We start from the raw sequence: 17275 nt of genomic DNA on the forward strand, positions 1-17275 counted from the left end.
ACTGATTAACAGAAAAAAAATTTCGGCGGATATCTTGGTATCCAACATGCACTCTAAGACAATTGAAACATGCTGATTCAAAATATGCAAACCATTTGTGTGTAACACCCACCATTCTTGAGATATACATCAACCATTTATATATGTTTAACATTGTATCAAGGCAAACAACTCACAGACATAGGTTTCACTAAAGCACTTTTTGCTACATGGAGTACTATTGAACATGGTTTTAGCTAAGAAAATTGTGCAAATGCATCACATGACACATATACTATATAGTAACATCTAGTTGAAGGTATAATACACATATAAAATACATACATATAGAAAATACTTCCTTAATCTAAGGTGTGGTTGGTTTGAATTTCTTGGCTGTAGAGTTGCGTTTGGGCTGAGCATTTGGCATGTCACACTGAAGCATCCAACAGTAGTCAGCCTACATTGCTGCACTCCATCGACACTGATAGTGTGATTCCATCACCAAGATGTCCTGATGAAAATGTTCACCATGTTCATCGCTGACTGAACCTAGGTTATTGGGGAAGAAGTCAAGATGTGAGTCGAGGAGATAATTTTGAGGGACATGTTGCAACCCAGCTGTCTTCTGTACACACTAATGCACTTCTGCACAACATTCACATAGTCAGCAGATTTATAATTTCGAAGGAAATTGGCTACGACTGACTTCAATGCCACCCAGTAAGTCCTGGAAGTGGCTGTCAGCAATGATCTTCCTTATTTGTGGACCTATGAACACACCTTCTTTCACTTTCGCATAACTCAACTCCGGAAACTTGTTGCACAGGTACCGAAAAGCATCTGAGTCGTTGTCTAGTGCCTTCACGAAATTCTTCATGAGTCCCTGCTTCAAATGAAGCGGTGGCATGATAACTTTTTCACGCTCAACCAATGGCACACGAAAGATGTCTTTACTTCATGACTGCATTCTATCTCTGATCGGCCAATTTTTCTTTATGTAGTGGTGCTTCCTATCTCTGCTATCCCACTCGCAGATGAAGCAGAAGTACTTCTTCGCCTTCCTTATCCAACGACGCAAGTTGCGTGCACATGTCCAACATACGAACTGTGGTGCTGATATATATTATAAAATATATTATTATATCTGGTGAACTAGCAGTTATGGCGAATGTACATAGTCTGTGTATAACAATGATTATGCATCTTGTTTATGTGTCTTATGGATGATTTAAGTTTTAATAATGTAATCCACCTTGTTACAAGGTTTAATATATTTAATTATGAAATTCCAATCTTGAGATGTTTATTTCTGTTTATGTCATAAATATTAGGACATAACAAAATGGCAACGAGGATTAAAGAAAATAAATAATTACTACGGTAAGTCAGCAACATAATGTGAAGGCCAACTTCAACAAATGTACCTTTCTATCACCGGAAGTTGAATACTTGGGATACTGCATATCTTCGAAAGGCATTAGTCCTTCCCGTAATAATCTAGAAGCAATATTGGACTATCCAGAACCATCTGACATCTCACAGTTGAGGTCCTTTATCGGCATGTTAAACTTCCATCGCTTCAAAGATACCACATCTTACCTCTCTCTTGAAGAAAGATGTTTCGTGGAAATGGACTACTGAAACATCCAAAGAGTTTGGGAACATTCTAAAGGAACTACGAGAAGCACAGCCCAAAATACCATTTGATCCAAATAAACCTATTGTGCTGATATGCGATGGTTCTCCATACAGTTACGGTGCCCGATTATGCCATCTTGTTGAAGGTGAGCTCGCTACGGTGGCATGTACATCATCTACACTTAGTGATGTGGAGAAAAGATATGCACAGGTAGAAAGAGAAGCATTAAGTGTAGTATTTGGCGTGAGGAAATTTGAAAAATTCCTAAGAGGACTTCATTTTGAGATAATCTCCGATGCTACAGCCATTAAGTTCATATTTTCACCAGGGAAGTCAATCTCCAAGCATGCCTCGAACAGACTACTGCGTTAGTCTCTCTTTCTATCTGGATTCAACTACGACATGGTGACATCATCACGTGTACCTGTGGCAGACATGCTCAGCAGGTTACCTTGACCCAGTAGATGAGGAAGCTACATTGTGTTACAACATGACAGGTACCAAAGTGCTGATTTCTCTACAGATGATCGCTGATCACACCAATGCTGATCCAGTGATATCCGAAGTTGCAATATATGTAAAAAGGGGTTGGCTGAAAAGTTTAATCAACGGATGAGGGATTCCAATATTTACCCTTACTATGAAAGGCGAAACCTTCTCTTGCTAGAGGCAGGATGTCTGTGGTGGATGGGAGGTTAGTCATCCCACAGTTGCTTCGCTCGTGGAACTCTTCCATTCGCACCACCCTGGGGAAAGGACAATGATGGAGACCTTACGATCACAAGCATGGTGGCCCAGGATGACAAGGGATATACAACATTGTATCCAGACCTGTGAAACATGCCAAGCCACACGTTTCAGGATCAAGAAAGGTCAAGATAATAGGTGGCCGGAAGCTAGATTTGTAGGACAAAGACTCCACATAGACCATTTCTTCTTGGCTGGGAGGAAGTTCCTATTAGTTGTGGATGCTTAGTTGCTGGGTAGATGTCTGTCCCGTATTGTCCTTAGATACACCGGAGACCATACACTGGATTCTTCAGACATGCTCGACTCTCGGAATTCCACAAACAATAGTTTCGGATAATGGTCCGACATTCATCAGAATCAAGTTCCGTTCCATTTGCCAACAGTTCGGGATTGAACACATCACAAGCAACGGGCTTGAATAGAGGTACATACGCACGGTGAAGACTGGCATGTCGAAGGTGTTGCACGAACATTCACATCTGACTTCTTTACAGTTAGATGCCAAGTTAGAAGAGTACCTGCTGTTTTTGAGGAATTCCTGGTTGTGAGAGAAGTGTAGTCTTCCTGCAGTCTCAGTCCTCACCTTCACTCCAAGAACATGGTGGAACTGTATACGTGATGTTCATACTAGAGATGCCGAGGGGACAGAAGCTTCTCCTTTCTTGAAGCCTAGGAGTAACCACGGCAACCCATACAGGACATTATCACCTACCGAAACTATGGGTTCAATCACCAAAGCACTTGTCACCTAACTTCAAGGAGGCAGATATTGTAGAAAGGTTGGGTGGATCTCGCCTTTACAAAATGCACTTTGCCAATGGAACTCAAAGAGTGGTACATTCACGTTGGATTCGTCACAAGAGACACACCTCTCATCTCTTTTTCTCTATATCCCCCCCCCCCTTCTCTCTCTTTGTTTACAACAAAACAGTCCAGTAACCTGGGATGGTGATAGTCCACCCGGACCAGAAGGCATGGCGGAGGATCGAAATTCAGATTCCGAAACTACCCCACCTCAACCAGACGTTGATGACCATCAACCCCAAAATGCTGATGCTGCTCCACGACCAAGATACACTCCTCATGTGCCTAGAAGATCGACCAGTATTAAGATACCCACTGACAGATACGGTTACCATTGTTAATTTTTTTTTTTGTAACTCTGGGAGCAATGTAGTGCTGCCTCCTAGAGGAAGAAGAAGCAAGCTACTGTTGCTAAACAATTTCTTTTTTTTTTGCAAACATAACCTGGAATGGAGAATGTAGTTTCATTATAACGTAAAGTGTTACGTTGATTTGTGAGTTCCTTAATAAATGCAGTTAATCTTGTTAATACATATACGTGTGAGGTAATTGATGTGGATGCATCAAATGATCATAAAACCCAGAATGGAAAGTTTCATGACAGAGATGAGCATGATACATTAACTAACACTGAATAACTACATGAAAAAGTTGTGGAAACAAAAATCATTGTATTCCATTGTTATTTCTTTCTATTTTATTTATTTTATATCACGTTCTAGGTCTTAGATTAATTGTAATGCATTGATGAAATGGGTGAAGGGAAGGACAGAATGATGCATCCATACCTTAACCAGGTATCCAACCTGGGGCCTCTGGCTTCATAATGTGTGTGATGCTGACCACTTCAACAGACAGCCATATAATTATTCAAGACTTACAGATTTTACATTTTCCAAAAAATTGAATGACACTATTTTCAACCTTTGTATTATTCTGGTACTTACAATTTTATTTTGTATTATTTTACATCATTAACCTCTGGATCTACAGTTTAAAAAGGGATCTGAACCACTGTTCAAGGATTGACCCAGAATCACACAATCATTGGGAAGACTGGCTCATTGTAACGATGAGGGTGAATTATAATCAAATTAAATTGTTGAAGGTATTTTCGTACTAGACTTTTATTACTCTGTATAATCTTGATGTTATTTTTGGCTAATCAGGAAGATAACTGTACAATGGTGAACACACGAAACTAATGTGACATGCACAAATGAACTTCCATGGCCAAGTCAGGATTCAAACCTGGAACCCTCAGCATATGATGATTAATACACACACACACACACACAACACTAACCTTTACCTTTACAATGGAACACCCATGCCCTACGCAGGGTTCAACTGTGACAACGCAAATCAAATGGCAACAAGCTTAGGCACTGACTCAGCTTCTTTCTAATCTATTCTATTTTTTTTAATATTTTACATCAACTTTACTTACCTCTTGGGTTAACCATGACAATGACAAGAGATGATAAACTAATGAAACAAATGCATAGAATAAAAACATTCCTATCCAAGATTCAAATCTAGGACATCTGGTCTTCTGGTATGTTAAACAGCATTTGTAAAAAAATCAATTTTCTTGAAAATTAAACAAGTCATTCCCCAGCTGCATACCTTTCAGCTTACGATATTAAAACATTGAAGTGATCAGACCCTTTAAAGGTCATAGAGCATGCCCAGCAGGGATGCCTTCATTCTAGGTGCACAATCCTTACGGGAAAAAATTAAAACTGCATGGAAGATGACTGGAAAATGCTGCTTGGGTCCCAAACTTTGTGTGGGGTGTTTTTAGGTCCATTGGCACTGATGGGTGACTTGCTAAATCGTCACCTTTTGGGAATTTTGGACTATGCTAATGTTACAATAACCACTCCGACATAACTTCTTACAACAGAAAACAAAACCAAATTAGATAATCTTGTATTACACCACTTGTGCTGTGTGAAATGAAATAGGAAAATAATAATACTCCCTCTGTCCCATAATTATTGTCCGGTACACCTTTGTTTGTTGTCCCATAATAATTGTCCGATATTCAAACTGTGAAATTGGTGTATACAGAGGAAGAAAATGAAACATGGGAATGAGTCATACAACTTTATTACTCAAGGATCAGTACAAATTGGCCGATCAAGTATACAAAAGAACCTAAATAAAAAGTAATCAATCCAGGATCAATACAAAGTGACCAAGAAGTTCGACAAAATAAAACATCAAGACGAAAGAGATTGTTGGTCCAGGAAGGTTGTCATCCCATCAACGAGCTAGATCTAGTGCTGCAGTGCTGCTGTAGCCTCGTCATAAATGTTTCGAGGACACTCCAAGCGAGATGGCAGGACGTTTCGGCGGTTCAAGTGTGCTTTTGGCATATGGGGAATCCTGTAGTTGTTCCCACCTTTGGAGGCGCATAATTTCAATGAGACAGGACTGCAAAGTGAAAAAGATGTTGATGAGCTTGTCGCGTGTCAGATCAGAGAAAGATGTTTCAACGGCGGCGATCAACTCATCAATAGTTTGTGGAGTTGCCTGATGCTGGAGAGACTGAATTGCCTGGAAGTACCCCATATCTAAAACATTCATGTCCGGACTGTTTGGCGGTTGGCATACGAGATCCAAAGTATTACACTCGCTGCTGCAGCATCCATCCAGGCGCGGTCATTGGGAACGATATGCAGACGTGCATTGTTCTGCTGAACGGACACCTGGATTCTCACTGTGTGCAGTCCACGAAGCCATTGTGCATCTATGGCTGGGATTAACTTGTTGATGATCATGTTACTGTAAACATCTTTGGTAACAGTTAATGGTTTGGTGACCATTGTACCAGCAGGACGATTCCTACTGTTCCTCTTGGCAGGTTCCTTGCTGACGAACGGCCAAATGCCTAACTCACCATTAAATCACTGCTTGCGACCAGGATCCCAACGAGGCCGGGCGACGGCAGCCAGAAACATGATGTTGGGAATAAAAGATTTGCTTTTACATGTTCACTGCGGGTCTGGTTCGTTGGGCAGCAAGTACAATTTCTGACCGTCCTTCATCAGGTAGAACGATTTTTCATCTACATGAACTGTCTCCATCATCATGTTGAACTTCGGATTTCCGATTTCAGGACAAGCGACTGTGGTAGGATCCAGCATTGACAAGGCAAATTTTAGACATTCCATCTTGTTGCTATCAGTCAATAATGGCTTCAGCGCATTCGTATGCACTCTGATCTCTCCTGCCTTCACACGCCTGTGTAGGGTACTCTTAGCAACATTTAGCGCCACTACCATTGAACGAATATTCTGCCGCTTTCGCAGTGGTAGGTTCTGTAGTCGTTGTAGGGCGAGATCCTTCTTCTTTGGTCCAACTTTGCCCTTCATCAGAGATGCAACCGCAGCACAAATGGCCCCATTTTTCAACGATTGCCGCCCCTGTTGCCAAATGTGACGTACTGTTCTCGTACTTACATGAAATTTCTCAGCCGCACTTGTCATGGCACCTTTCTTCACTACGCCAGCCGTACTGTTTTCAAAGAGAAACTCGTACACTGTCTGTCGTTTACTGTCCGTGAGGTTCTTGCTACCTCTGTCGCTTCCTATCATGGGTTGTGTGTTCATGGCTGTTCTTCTCACACGTACTTACTGAAGGAGTGCTCTACTAACGATTTGCAGCGTGCCTTGCTAGACCGGTTGCCATACAGTGCCACACCGGTGTGTTGCAACCCAATGCCTCCTTTTGGTAATCGTCTGGGCGGTATTTCTTGCTCGTTGCGATAAGGTCACATTGTTCCCCTTCACAATCTTGAAGACTGATCTACTGTGCCTCTCCTCATCCGTGTGCTTTCCATCAGCCTCTTCATCTGTAATTCCTGTACTACCATTTTGGCATTCTGGACTATAATTATGGGACAGAGGGAGTAATAATAATAATACACCAACTGAAATTTGGACAGTAAAATTTTATTAACTTTTCATTGAAACAAAAATACAGCTTTTTTCCAAATAAGATAGATGGAATTAAGAGTATGTCTTTCAAAAACACTAAAACTTTAAAATTCAATGGATAACTACAGAACTACAGATGTAAAAAAAATATTTCCCAATGTTAAAAAATTGATTCCTGACTGATCCCTTTCTTTCTTGCAATTTATGGTCGCTACAAAAAAGTTAGCACTTTTCAACTGTAAATTGGAAGAAGGAAACTACAATGCAAAAAAAAAATACATACCTAGAGAAACAGATAACTCAAACAGTAATTTTAATACAAATGTAATACTCAAATCCGCAGGATAGTAATTCTCTCATTTTCAGTAAGAAAATTTGTATCTTTTCATCATTTTGTGATTGGGTTTTCAATACTGTTTTGCACATTTCTCATGTGTTAATGTGTTGAAATGTTTGTGTAGCTAAAAAAAAAACTTTGATAATTTTGATTTGTTGATTATGTCTTGAAAGTGCCCTTCCAGTAATTATACTGTTTATTTCAAAGGTAAACTATAGGTTTTCATGACATATTTGCTTAACTTCCACATACAATACCCATTGCAGGAAGATTTCTGAAACACATGCCACTTATATTTCACTTCCCTTTGTGGTCAAAAGGTTGCAAAAACATTCTTCCTATCTTTCCTGTCCACTATCTTGATTTTCTCAATAATTTGAGAGTTTATCTGGATAAATACTTTAATACAGTATATAATTACAGCTATAATAACATTTAGATATCTATTAACTCCACACTACTATTAGCTAAATACTTTCAAAATAGTATAAAAATATATACCTAACAACGTACAAGGTTATAAAATCACAGAATATTTCATATGTTGATTTCTCATTGAGATCCAAGTAATGAATGTGCACAAATTATTTTAAGGTGTTAATTTATCATCACTGAACTGACGATATGTTCCAAAGATGGCGTTTACAAATATTAGCATCATCTAAAACTAGGGATGTGACGAAGCTGAAAATTTACCGATGCCGATGTACTCACCGATAATTTTTGGAACCGATACCGATGCCGATATTTAACCGATTCCGATACATAAGATAATTAAACAGAAATGGGATGTTATTTTCTGCATGACAAAAGTAAATTTGGTATGTACATTTCTATTGCATATCATATGTATATACATATATATTCTCAAGAGGTGCGAATGTACATTTGCATCTACAAAAGGTGGTTATGTGAACCTTTAAGAACATGGATTCTCAAGAGATTTAACATTAGTACACAAGCAGCTCCTTGAAATGCTAAATGAATTCCTGTTCTTAATGTTGGAAATTTACTGCTGCCAGATTCAACTTCAGAAACACGAGTTTTGGAAGCACTTCAGGAAGTAACCTACTTCTTCTCTTATCGCAAATCTGTTCAGCAACACTGAACACTCAATCACTGAATACTGATGCAGCAGGTATGCCCAAGTATTTTCTCAGCACTTGCTTCAGGTTTCAATATTCATTTTTGAATTTCCAATACAACAGCAGATCCTGGTTCAGCAATGTTCTGTTTTATTTCCGATTTTGAGTTAGGTTGATCCTCTGAATGAGAGTTTGCAATAATTTTATTACATAAACTCTACAATAATGATGAATCATAATCTAATTTTCAATAAATCTTACAAAACTGATATATATAACTTATTAGAAGGTAAAACTCTAGTATAATCTGTACCGGTTTAAATATCGGATTTTTTGCCGATTCCGATACCGATGCCGATATGTCAATTTATGGCCGATTTTCATACATCTGTAATCGGCTTCGGCACATCCCTATCTAAAACCATCATTGTGCTAATGTATTCATTTGGCACTTTGTTCTTTACAATAAATGCATATAAAAATCTAATACTAATTAAAGCTAATACTTTCAATAGATTTTGTTCACTGTTAGCCTTCAACCTTTACTGTTGCGTGTTATGTAATGTAAAGTTGAAAGTAAATAAAAATATTGTCATGTGGAGTGGTCCTCCTTCAGTTCTTGTGTTGCACGTGGATCTCTTTTGTATGCCATTGTCTCCCTTAACAGTCTCTCCCTCTTCCCCTACTAATGCGTATTAAACAGTCTAGCTGAAGTCATATTGTGTAATGGCTGCATATCAATTAAAGAGCCTGACGAGTGCAAACGAGAAAATTACTGCAGAAGACTTCTGAATAATATCGCTACACTTACATGAGTTATTAAGTATGGTTTTTTCCTTCCTGGCAAGTACATTTGCAGAATGCACAGTATTTTGCAGCAGAGAACCTTACCTTGCACGTGAACAGCCACTCCTTGATGAAATAATTGGTGTTGAGTGTGCTGTCTTGTGGTTGTGCACCACTGGGCCATCATGGATATGTTTGATTAATTCTGTGCTCAACTCACTGAAGAGGAAGGGTCAGTACTATCACCATTAGACTCCACAAGAGCACTCAGTACAAATTAAATCCACCCACAATATAGGAACTGACAACGTTAGTTACTCAGTCACTGTTATCAATGCTGGGTATGCACAGCTTTGCATGTTGGATGTGTACTGACGGGCACCAATTTCAACATCTTCTATGACAGTGAGTCATCCCTAATTCTTTATGTACTTATGTATATGTGTATGTATTTTGGTATATACATTACAGTACAGACACACGCTACTTTTTCAGGCACCACCTGAGCATATGTACATGTGAGCTACAACAGAATCCATGTATACAAATTATAATGTAAACTGTCTAGGTTAAAAGTGTTTACAATAGTTACAAATGTCAGAATACAAATACATTGTTAAATGTTGCTTGAAAATATCACAGATTTTCTTATCACATAATTAGGAAATGAAGATAGCTCAAAATCACATTTAGTACAAATATTTGGTGTTTTTTGCATAATTCCCAGAAAACATGATAATGTCTGGCAGTATTTTGCACAATATTCTGATTCTAGGCATTTGCAGGCTCGCATTGGCAAATACATACTTATAGCAGGCAATATTGGCACTTCAGCACTGGTATTGGTTCAACCCTATCACACAATTTTTTTAATAATTAGCATAAATATTCATAATACGAGGGTTGCTTGCAATACACAACATATGAATATAAATAACAATTAAATTGATCAATTGATATGCAATTTTAACTAATATCAAAGAGTTACTGACCAAAAAATTTACTATTACCAGTAACTGATATTCTACCTACTCTATATGAAATGGAAAATGTTTCATGAAAATGCTGAATGGTCCCTTCATGTCTTTAGCATATGTAAGTATCAGATGACTGCAATGAGTTTTGACTTAGACAAATATACTGCACATTTAGAAATTAATTAGAAAAACATGATGCACAAATTATACCTTTATATATATATACAAAACAATAACAAGCCACATTGCATCTAAAGATATCAGTTTGGCGGTTAAGCGGATATAAGTAATTAACTCTGATACACTTACAACAAGTAATGGTATAGGTACATTCTTGGTAATAGAAAAGAACACAGTATATAATTATATATCTTGACACAGCAAAATATGTCAACATAACAATACTTAGTGGCAAGTAATTGAAATACATTTTAGGCCCCTTCACTCTGTGTAAGGCACTTTTCAGATAGGCCGATGAAAATTACAAGAATAACTTGATTTATTTCTTGTTCAAATCATTAATGTGCAATCATGGAATATTGTGTCAGTCAAAAAATAAAATAATACTGGCTTCTACTCCAGAAAGGCTACATAATGTGAATAACAACAGCATTACTAAAACTTTTCTCTTACTATTATTCCCTCTTTATTTTGTGTGTTGTATAAAGTCATTCATGAAGAAACTAAGATTTGTTTGAAGCCTTTTGAAAAAGAAATCCATTAGACCTTTTCCATTAATTGTTTTCTTTGAGTGTCTTTATGGCATTACACCATAAAACAAAAGAGTTAAAATACTTCAATGGATGCTGGTTTAGAAACTTGTATTAAGAGCCACACTTACCCAAAAAAACTAACACAGCTTCTTGTTCATTAGAGAACTATTAAAAAATAACTACAGTGGGTGCCCATTTAACCGGCTGCTCAGCTGAGGAAGTGAGTCAAACAACATGTTTGTCCCTAGCCTTAATTTTTTTGTTAAATCTCTATTCAGTTGAGCAGTGAATGTATTGTTGTGCAGACATTATTATTGTTATGTGCGAACAGTGTACTGTACCCTACATGCTTATTTTTACTCATTACTGTTCAGTAATTTTCCTTGGCAAAATGAGTGAAATACGAAAGCACAATTTAGTGAGGGTGGAACAAAAAATTAAATGCTCTTGAATGTTTAGACAAGGGGAACCAGTGAAACATATCTGTGATGAATTCAAAAAATGTATGTATTTCTGAAGATACAGTTTTCTGTGGATTTTTTCCTCATCTTGTGAAGTGATGTTGTGATGTTTACTGTAATATTCCATTACATAATTTGGTTTAATTGGCCATTTCATTATCCAGTCAAGGGTCCGGTCCCATAGTAGCTGTAGGGCACCCTCTGTAACTAAATAACTCAAGAAGTGACACATTAATTTTGTATATGCAATTCACTATCATAGCTGATTCTGAATATACATATGTGTGTGTGTGGGGGGGGGGGGAGTGGTTAAAATGGCTACTGGCTATGACCGTATGATACTATTTGCATTTGGGCATGATGGTGGGTAACATTCTTAACTTCTGGATTGCTATCGTGCCTTCTCCACTTCTTCTTTGCTCTTGTTAACCTATAACTGGCATAGCGTGGTCCCAGGGACCCGCGATCTAGAACAACACCTTCGTTCTCTGAAGCAATAACATGTACTTCCCTCTCCTTTTCGGTAGCTTCATATTTTGGAATATCACGTAACCTGCTGGCGCCACTTCGCTAGCTGCGATTTAGTTTCAGAGCAATAGACACCTGTGGGTCCACAGATGATGCGACGCCATTTGAGTAAATATTTTGGCAAGGAACCTTCTTCAAGAATCTGAGATGTTGAATCGTTTTTCAGTGAAAATATTCTTGAAATAAAAAATAAACTTGAATAAGTTGCAAGCGGCAGTGATTTGTCAGATCTGGAGTCTGATCACAAAAGTGATAATGAAGTACTTATCTCCACTGACTATCACTACGATCAATTAGCTTTTCCCCCTCATTTCGACATTGTGCAGAATTTTTTTATGTGATTTTGTTTTCATTGGGTAACTACGTGTATGTTCTGTGATAATTGAACAACTAAATGATTTTTTGTATCTTACAGTCCCATGAAAATGTATTTTCAGCCTTTTACGAAAAATGAACAGATTTTTATAGTGTTAGATAAATTGAGTAATAAAAACTGCAATAATGGAAATAATGGACAAAAGTTTATCATAATTCCATAAAGTAGGTCCGAAATAGATGACAATTTGTGAAAAGTTTGCTACTGTTTTGATAACTTATGGAAATAGCGAATTTAAGTTTGTGGTCCACGGGACCACGTCACACCCTTACAATCTGGCAACATGTCAGTTACGGGTTAATTTTAATGTCATTTTCTTGCCTCTCTGGAGAAGAGTTGCTCACATATTAAAGATCTGTAATTGCATTTACTTGCCTATCATCTACCACTGTGATTTCCTCTGCCATTCTTTTGTTAATCTTTCTCTCCCACATGTTGGACACTTTTGTGATAACATCAGAAATGGCAGCCGAAGATGACTGCTCGCTGGTAAAAAATGACAAAATCATCGACTTGATAACCTCATGAAATAAATTACTGTCAAATACTGCCTTCTTCACCACATTCTCAATATTTTCCACAACAGTACTGCTAAGATATAAAGATGACTCTTTGGTTCCATAATCGCTTAAAATTTCACTTAAGGTGGATGTCAGAATTTCCTCAAAAGATGGATTTAAAATGTTCATCAAGGAGCGCTTATGTTGAGAAGACACACACACATCTGTTCCACTGGCAAGCTGATCTAATGGTGCACCCTCCACTGCTGTTGGAGGAACATCCTTCCCTTCATTCTGCTCAACTTGTTGGGTCACCTCTTCGAATGGAACGGGCTCACCATTTATCATTCTGCAGTGGAAAGAGGGTATGACGATTGTTTCATTGTGTCAGATTTCATACATGCCTTACACAGGGTGTCCGGGCTTCAGGTAAACAAAAAGAACATGCTATAACTTTCGAACGAATTCATAGAAATGTGCAAGCAAATACTCATTCGATAGGAAATATCTTCAAGATTTTATAGCCAACACGGCAACACTGCAACTGTCACACTGTGCGCTGTATGATGGGAAATTGCAAAATCGTTAGGTATCGGAGCGCGCTTGCTTGATTTGTTATTCATGATGTGGACCCCGCAGCGGAAAGTGTAGTGCGTGCTTTGGCTAGCTGAATTGAAATCAGTTACACGTGTTAAGCAGCGTGTCAGAATGGAATGGAATGTGGATCCTCCCACGCAAAACCATTTACGAGTGGGAAAAGACTAAAGGAAACTGGCAGTTTGCTGTCTCAGGCAGAGAAGTATCTGAAGAAGAGACTGTTGAACATGTGCGGGACTCGTTCTGCAGGAGTCCACGGAAGTTGGTAAGTCAGGAAAGTAGAGAACTAGGGATTCCTCGTTCAACAGAACATGATATTGTCCACAAACATCAACGTTTGCATGTGTACAAAGTGCACTGCTTCAACACCTTAAGCCAAACGATCCACAGAAGAGAAGAGACTTCGCTGTGACAATGCTGTCCTGGATTGAAGAAGATGAAAATTTTCTTGATAAGTTGTTTTTTAGTGATGAGTCCACCTTCCATGTTTGTGGTAAGGTAAATCGGTATAATTGTCATGTGTGGGGTAGTGAGAATCCTCACCAGCTGATGGAATATGAAAGGGATACACTGAAAATTAATGTCTGGTTAGGACTGCATAAGAATGGCATGGCAGGACCTTTTTTTTTTTTTTTTCATAGAGGCTACAGTGATTGGACAGGTCTTCCGGGATATGTTGGAGAACTTTGTACTTCCTCAGATACCCCCTCATTTCCTTTTCCAGCAGGATGGGGCCCCTCCTCACTATCGCAGAGATGTCACAGCGTTGCTCAATCGGACATTTCCGGAACAGTGGATTGGATGAGGTGGGCCGATACCTTGGCCCTCAAGATCCCCAGATTTCATGCCATTAGACTTTTTTGCTTGGGGATTCATAAAGGACATTGTGTGCCAAACAAAAATTCAAAATGTGGCAGATTTGAGAGAACGTATCAATAATGCAGTTCAGTTATAACGCCCCAAATGCTTGTCAATGTGTGGCAAGACGTAGATTATCGTTTTATCTGTAGAGCTACAAATGGTGCTCATAATGAGATTTATTGACACATGAACAATTTCAGCTATTCTTCTACGATTATGAAGAGTTCATACATAGTTTTCTTTAGTTATTTGTAACTTGTAACGTGAAAATCATTTCATTCATAACATGGCTGCTTAAGAAATTCTGCTCTTTTCATTTGTATATCTAACGATATTGCAATTTCCCATCATGCAGTGTGCAGCATGGCAGTTGCAGTGTTGCCATGTTGGCTATAAAATCTTGAAGATATTTCCTATCGAATGAGTATATGCTTGCACATTTCTATCAATTCGTTCAAAAGTTATAGCATGTTCTTTTCATTTACCTGAAGCCCGAACACCCTGTATATCAAAACACCAAATAGTTTGCTGATTCACAGAAGGTGGCAGAAGTATGCACACCATAACCCAATGCTTACATCTGTAGTTTGCAAGTCTGCAAATAGAGGGGTCTCACCAGCGACACAAAGTAAAAGGAACATTTTGTTGCTCACAACATGGATGATTGTTTTTTAAACTGGTTCTAATTATCACTTGCAGACACTATTTTTCTGCTTAAAACTTGAAATATTGAATTTGTAAATGATGTTTTAGTTAGAAAAGCAATATTGAAAGATCCTTACATGTACAGAGGTGTAGAAATGTACAATGGTTTTGCATCTACCGTATGTGTAAGGATCTGACCTGATGGAAGGTAGTGGAACTAACGTGTGATGGACTCTCGCAAAGATATATGATGTTGGAAAATAGTGATTATGTGTCGCTAAGAAAGTGGATCATGGTGGGCACTCTAGGATCATAATAAAATTCAAGTAAAATTCATGGTTTTTCAAGGTGAACTTTCGAAAAATTCAAGGGCATAAGAGTTGTATTCTCTATTTCAACCTTTCGTATTATCGCCTGTCACCACCCACACTCATACACACACAAATATATTAATAATACAAAGGGACTGTGTGATGCCAATGTATCCAAAAATTCTAATTCAATTAAATAGTATATATGTTTAAAATATTTAATTCAAGGTGCATTTCACACACTTAGACTCGAAATACATCTACAAACACAAATTGCTATTGTTATGGGACATACAAATCTTCAAAAAAATGTTAATTGTGTCAGAATTTCAAACTCAAATTTACCTAATCAACGTCAAGATTTCTTATCTTGCAGTAATCTTAAGTCTGTCAGATAGATTGTTCTGCAAAGGACACTAACAAAGTAAACGGATTGAGAGAATCATGTTTTATTTACCACAAAGCTTTCTTTTCCTTGCTTGATAATAATTAAGGCTAAACTTTGAAAAACTTGCCCATGACATTTATAAATATGTATAAATTGAATGGGATTTGGATTAATAGAAGTTGGAATTTTTCATGTCTGAGGAGAAAAATGCATGCAGAATTCCCAGAGCCAATAATTCACGTGAATCATGGAATTCAAGGAATTCCTGGTGAGTAGCCACCGTGTGGATGTTCAACGTGACATTTGGGGAAAGAGTTTCTGAATGACAGTTGGATGTTTGTGTACAGGAATACTCAAGGATTACATGGACATTTCAAATCCAGTCTGGGAAAACTAACTTGACATGGATCCCGGAAGTGAGGAAGGAAGGGAAGAAACGTCACAGGTATTCCAACCACATGATGAAACGAGGAGGTAAGGGAATTTTACTTTCCTTAAGAGCAGAGTCGACATAAACTCTGAACATGCACGAGAACACTGTAGTTCTTTAGTTATTGTTTAACACATTGGGGTCTCACGACGGGCATAGCCCTCAGTGCACTTAAAGTCAATGTGGACGAATGATGGGCATAGCCCATCCTGCGGTATGCATTTGCTTTGCCGATTGAACTACGGGCTATGTTCATACTTCGTCTCATGTGCGTGTTCATTCAAGCCCCTCTGTTGAAATTCCGATCGCTAGGTGGCTCATGTGCTATTTTTATCTCGCACCTGCGACTGTTTGTTGTCGGGTTGATGTATGTTGCATTGTTTAGAATGGCGTCCTTAGATCCAGACTGCATAGCGGAAATTATGAATGAGGATTCCGCCTCAGGGTTTGAAGTTAGCGACGATTTTGATGATGCAGATGAATTTGAAGATTTGGAAGGTAGGTTATATTCGTAATAATTAATTGTTGACAATATAAACAGTGTTGCAAACTCTAGTATTTTATGAATGAAGTGAGAAGTGGTATTTTTTTTGAGTCTATTCATCTTGCCTCTTGCTTGATTCTCCTACATGCACTGATGTATTTTTAGTTTTTCCATTTAAAGATAAAAATATATTTATAGCATGAAATGATGACATGCGAGCTAATTGTATTGGAATATATATTAGCTTAATACTACAAGGTAAGCCAATATGAATATAAAATATAATATAAAATTTACCGATACCGATAACCGATATTCTACCGATCCGATATAAGATTAGAGATGGTCCTTGAAAAACCTGGAAGGTTCACTGACCTCTTTAAGAAATGTGTGTTTCAAGGTGACTGCAGTGCAAAAGAAGTTGCATATTTAGTCATTTACTTTTTAGAAAGTAGGGCATGGATATTATCCATAGAAATTACAACGAAATGGCAGAATTTTGCACTAAATTATCAGATAATAATCGATATATCGGATCGGTGAAATAATCGGTAATTTTACCGATAAACCGATACACCGATATGCCTATATCGGCCGATACCGATAGAGTACCGATTAATCGGTCCCATCCCTACTACAAGGTATATTTGTGGTGAAAGGGTTAGGCCAAAGAA

At 38.0% G+C, this 17275-nt stretch overlaps 2 protein-coding genes across 2 annotated transcripts in view; both read right to left on the minus strand.

The window, feature by feature from the left end:
- Positions 1 to 6177: 6177 nt before the first annotated feature.
- Positions 6178 to 6795, minus strand: LOC145991350 (uncharacterized). Its single transcript, XM_083127351.1, has one exon. The coding sequence runs from the start codon at positions 6793 to 6795 to the stop codon at positions 6178 to 6180; it is 618 nt and encodes a 205-aa protein (XP_082983477.1).
- A 5045-nt stretch (positions 6796 to 11840) lies between these two features.
- The window catches only part of LOC145991352 (uncharacterized), a 144528-nt gene continuing 139093 nt past the window's right edge, over positions 11841 to 17275 (minus strand). The window contains exon 7 of the mRNA XM_083127352.1: positions 11841 to 13234. Within this exon, the coding sequence (XP_082983478.1) occupies positions 12733 to 13234 (502 nt within the window). The 3' untranslated portion in view covers positions 11841 to 12732. The remainder of the gene's footprint in view (positions 13235 to 17275) is intronic.

The sequence above is a fragment of the Lepisma saccharinum genome, chromosome 8 (assembly GCF_977018435.1).
Source record: "Lepisma saccharinum chromosome 8, izLepSacc3.1, whole genome shotgun sequence".
Classification (NCBI taxonomy): Eukaryota; Metazoa; Arthropoda; class Insecta; order Zygentoma; family Lepismatidae; genus Lepisma; species Lepisma saccharinum.

Coding starts and splice junctions, on each gene's coding strand:
- LOC145991350 (XM_083127351.1), bottom strand. CDS start 6,795: ATGAACACACAACCCATGATAGGAAGCGACAGAGGTAGCAAGAACCTC.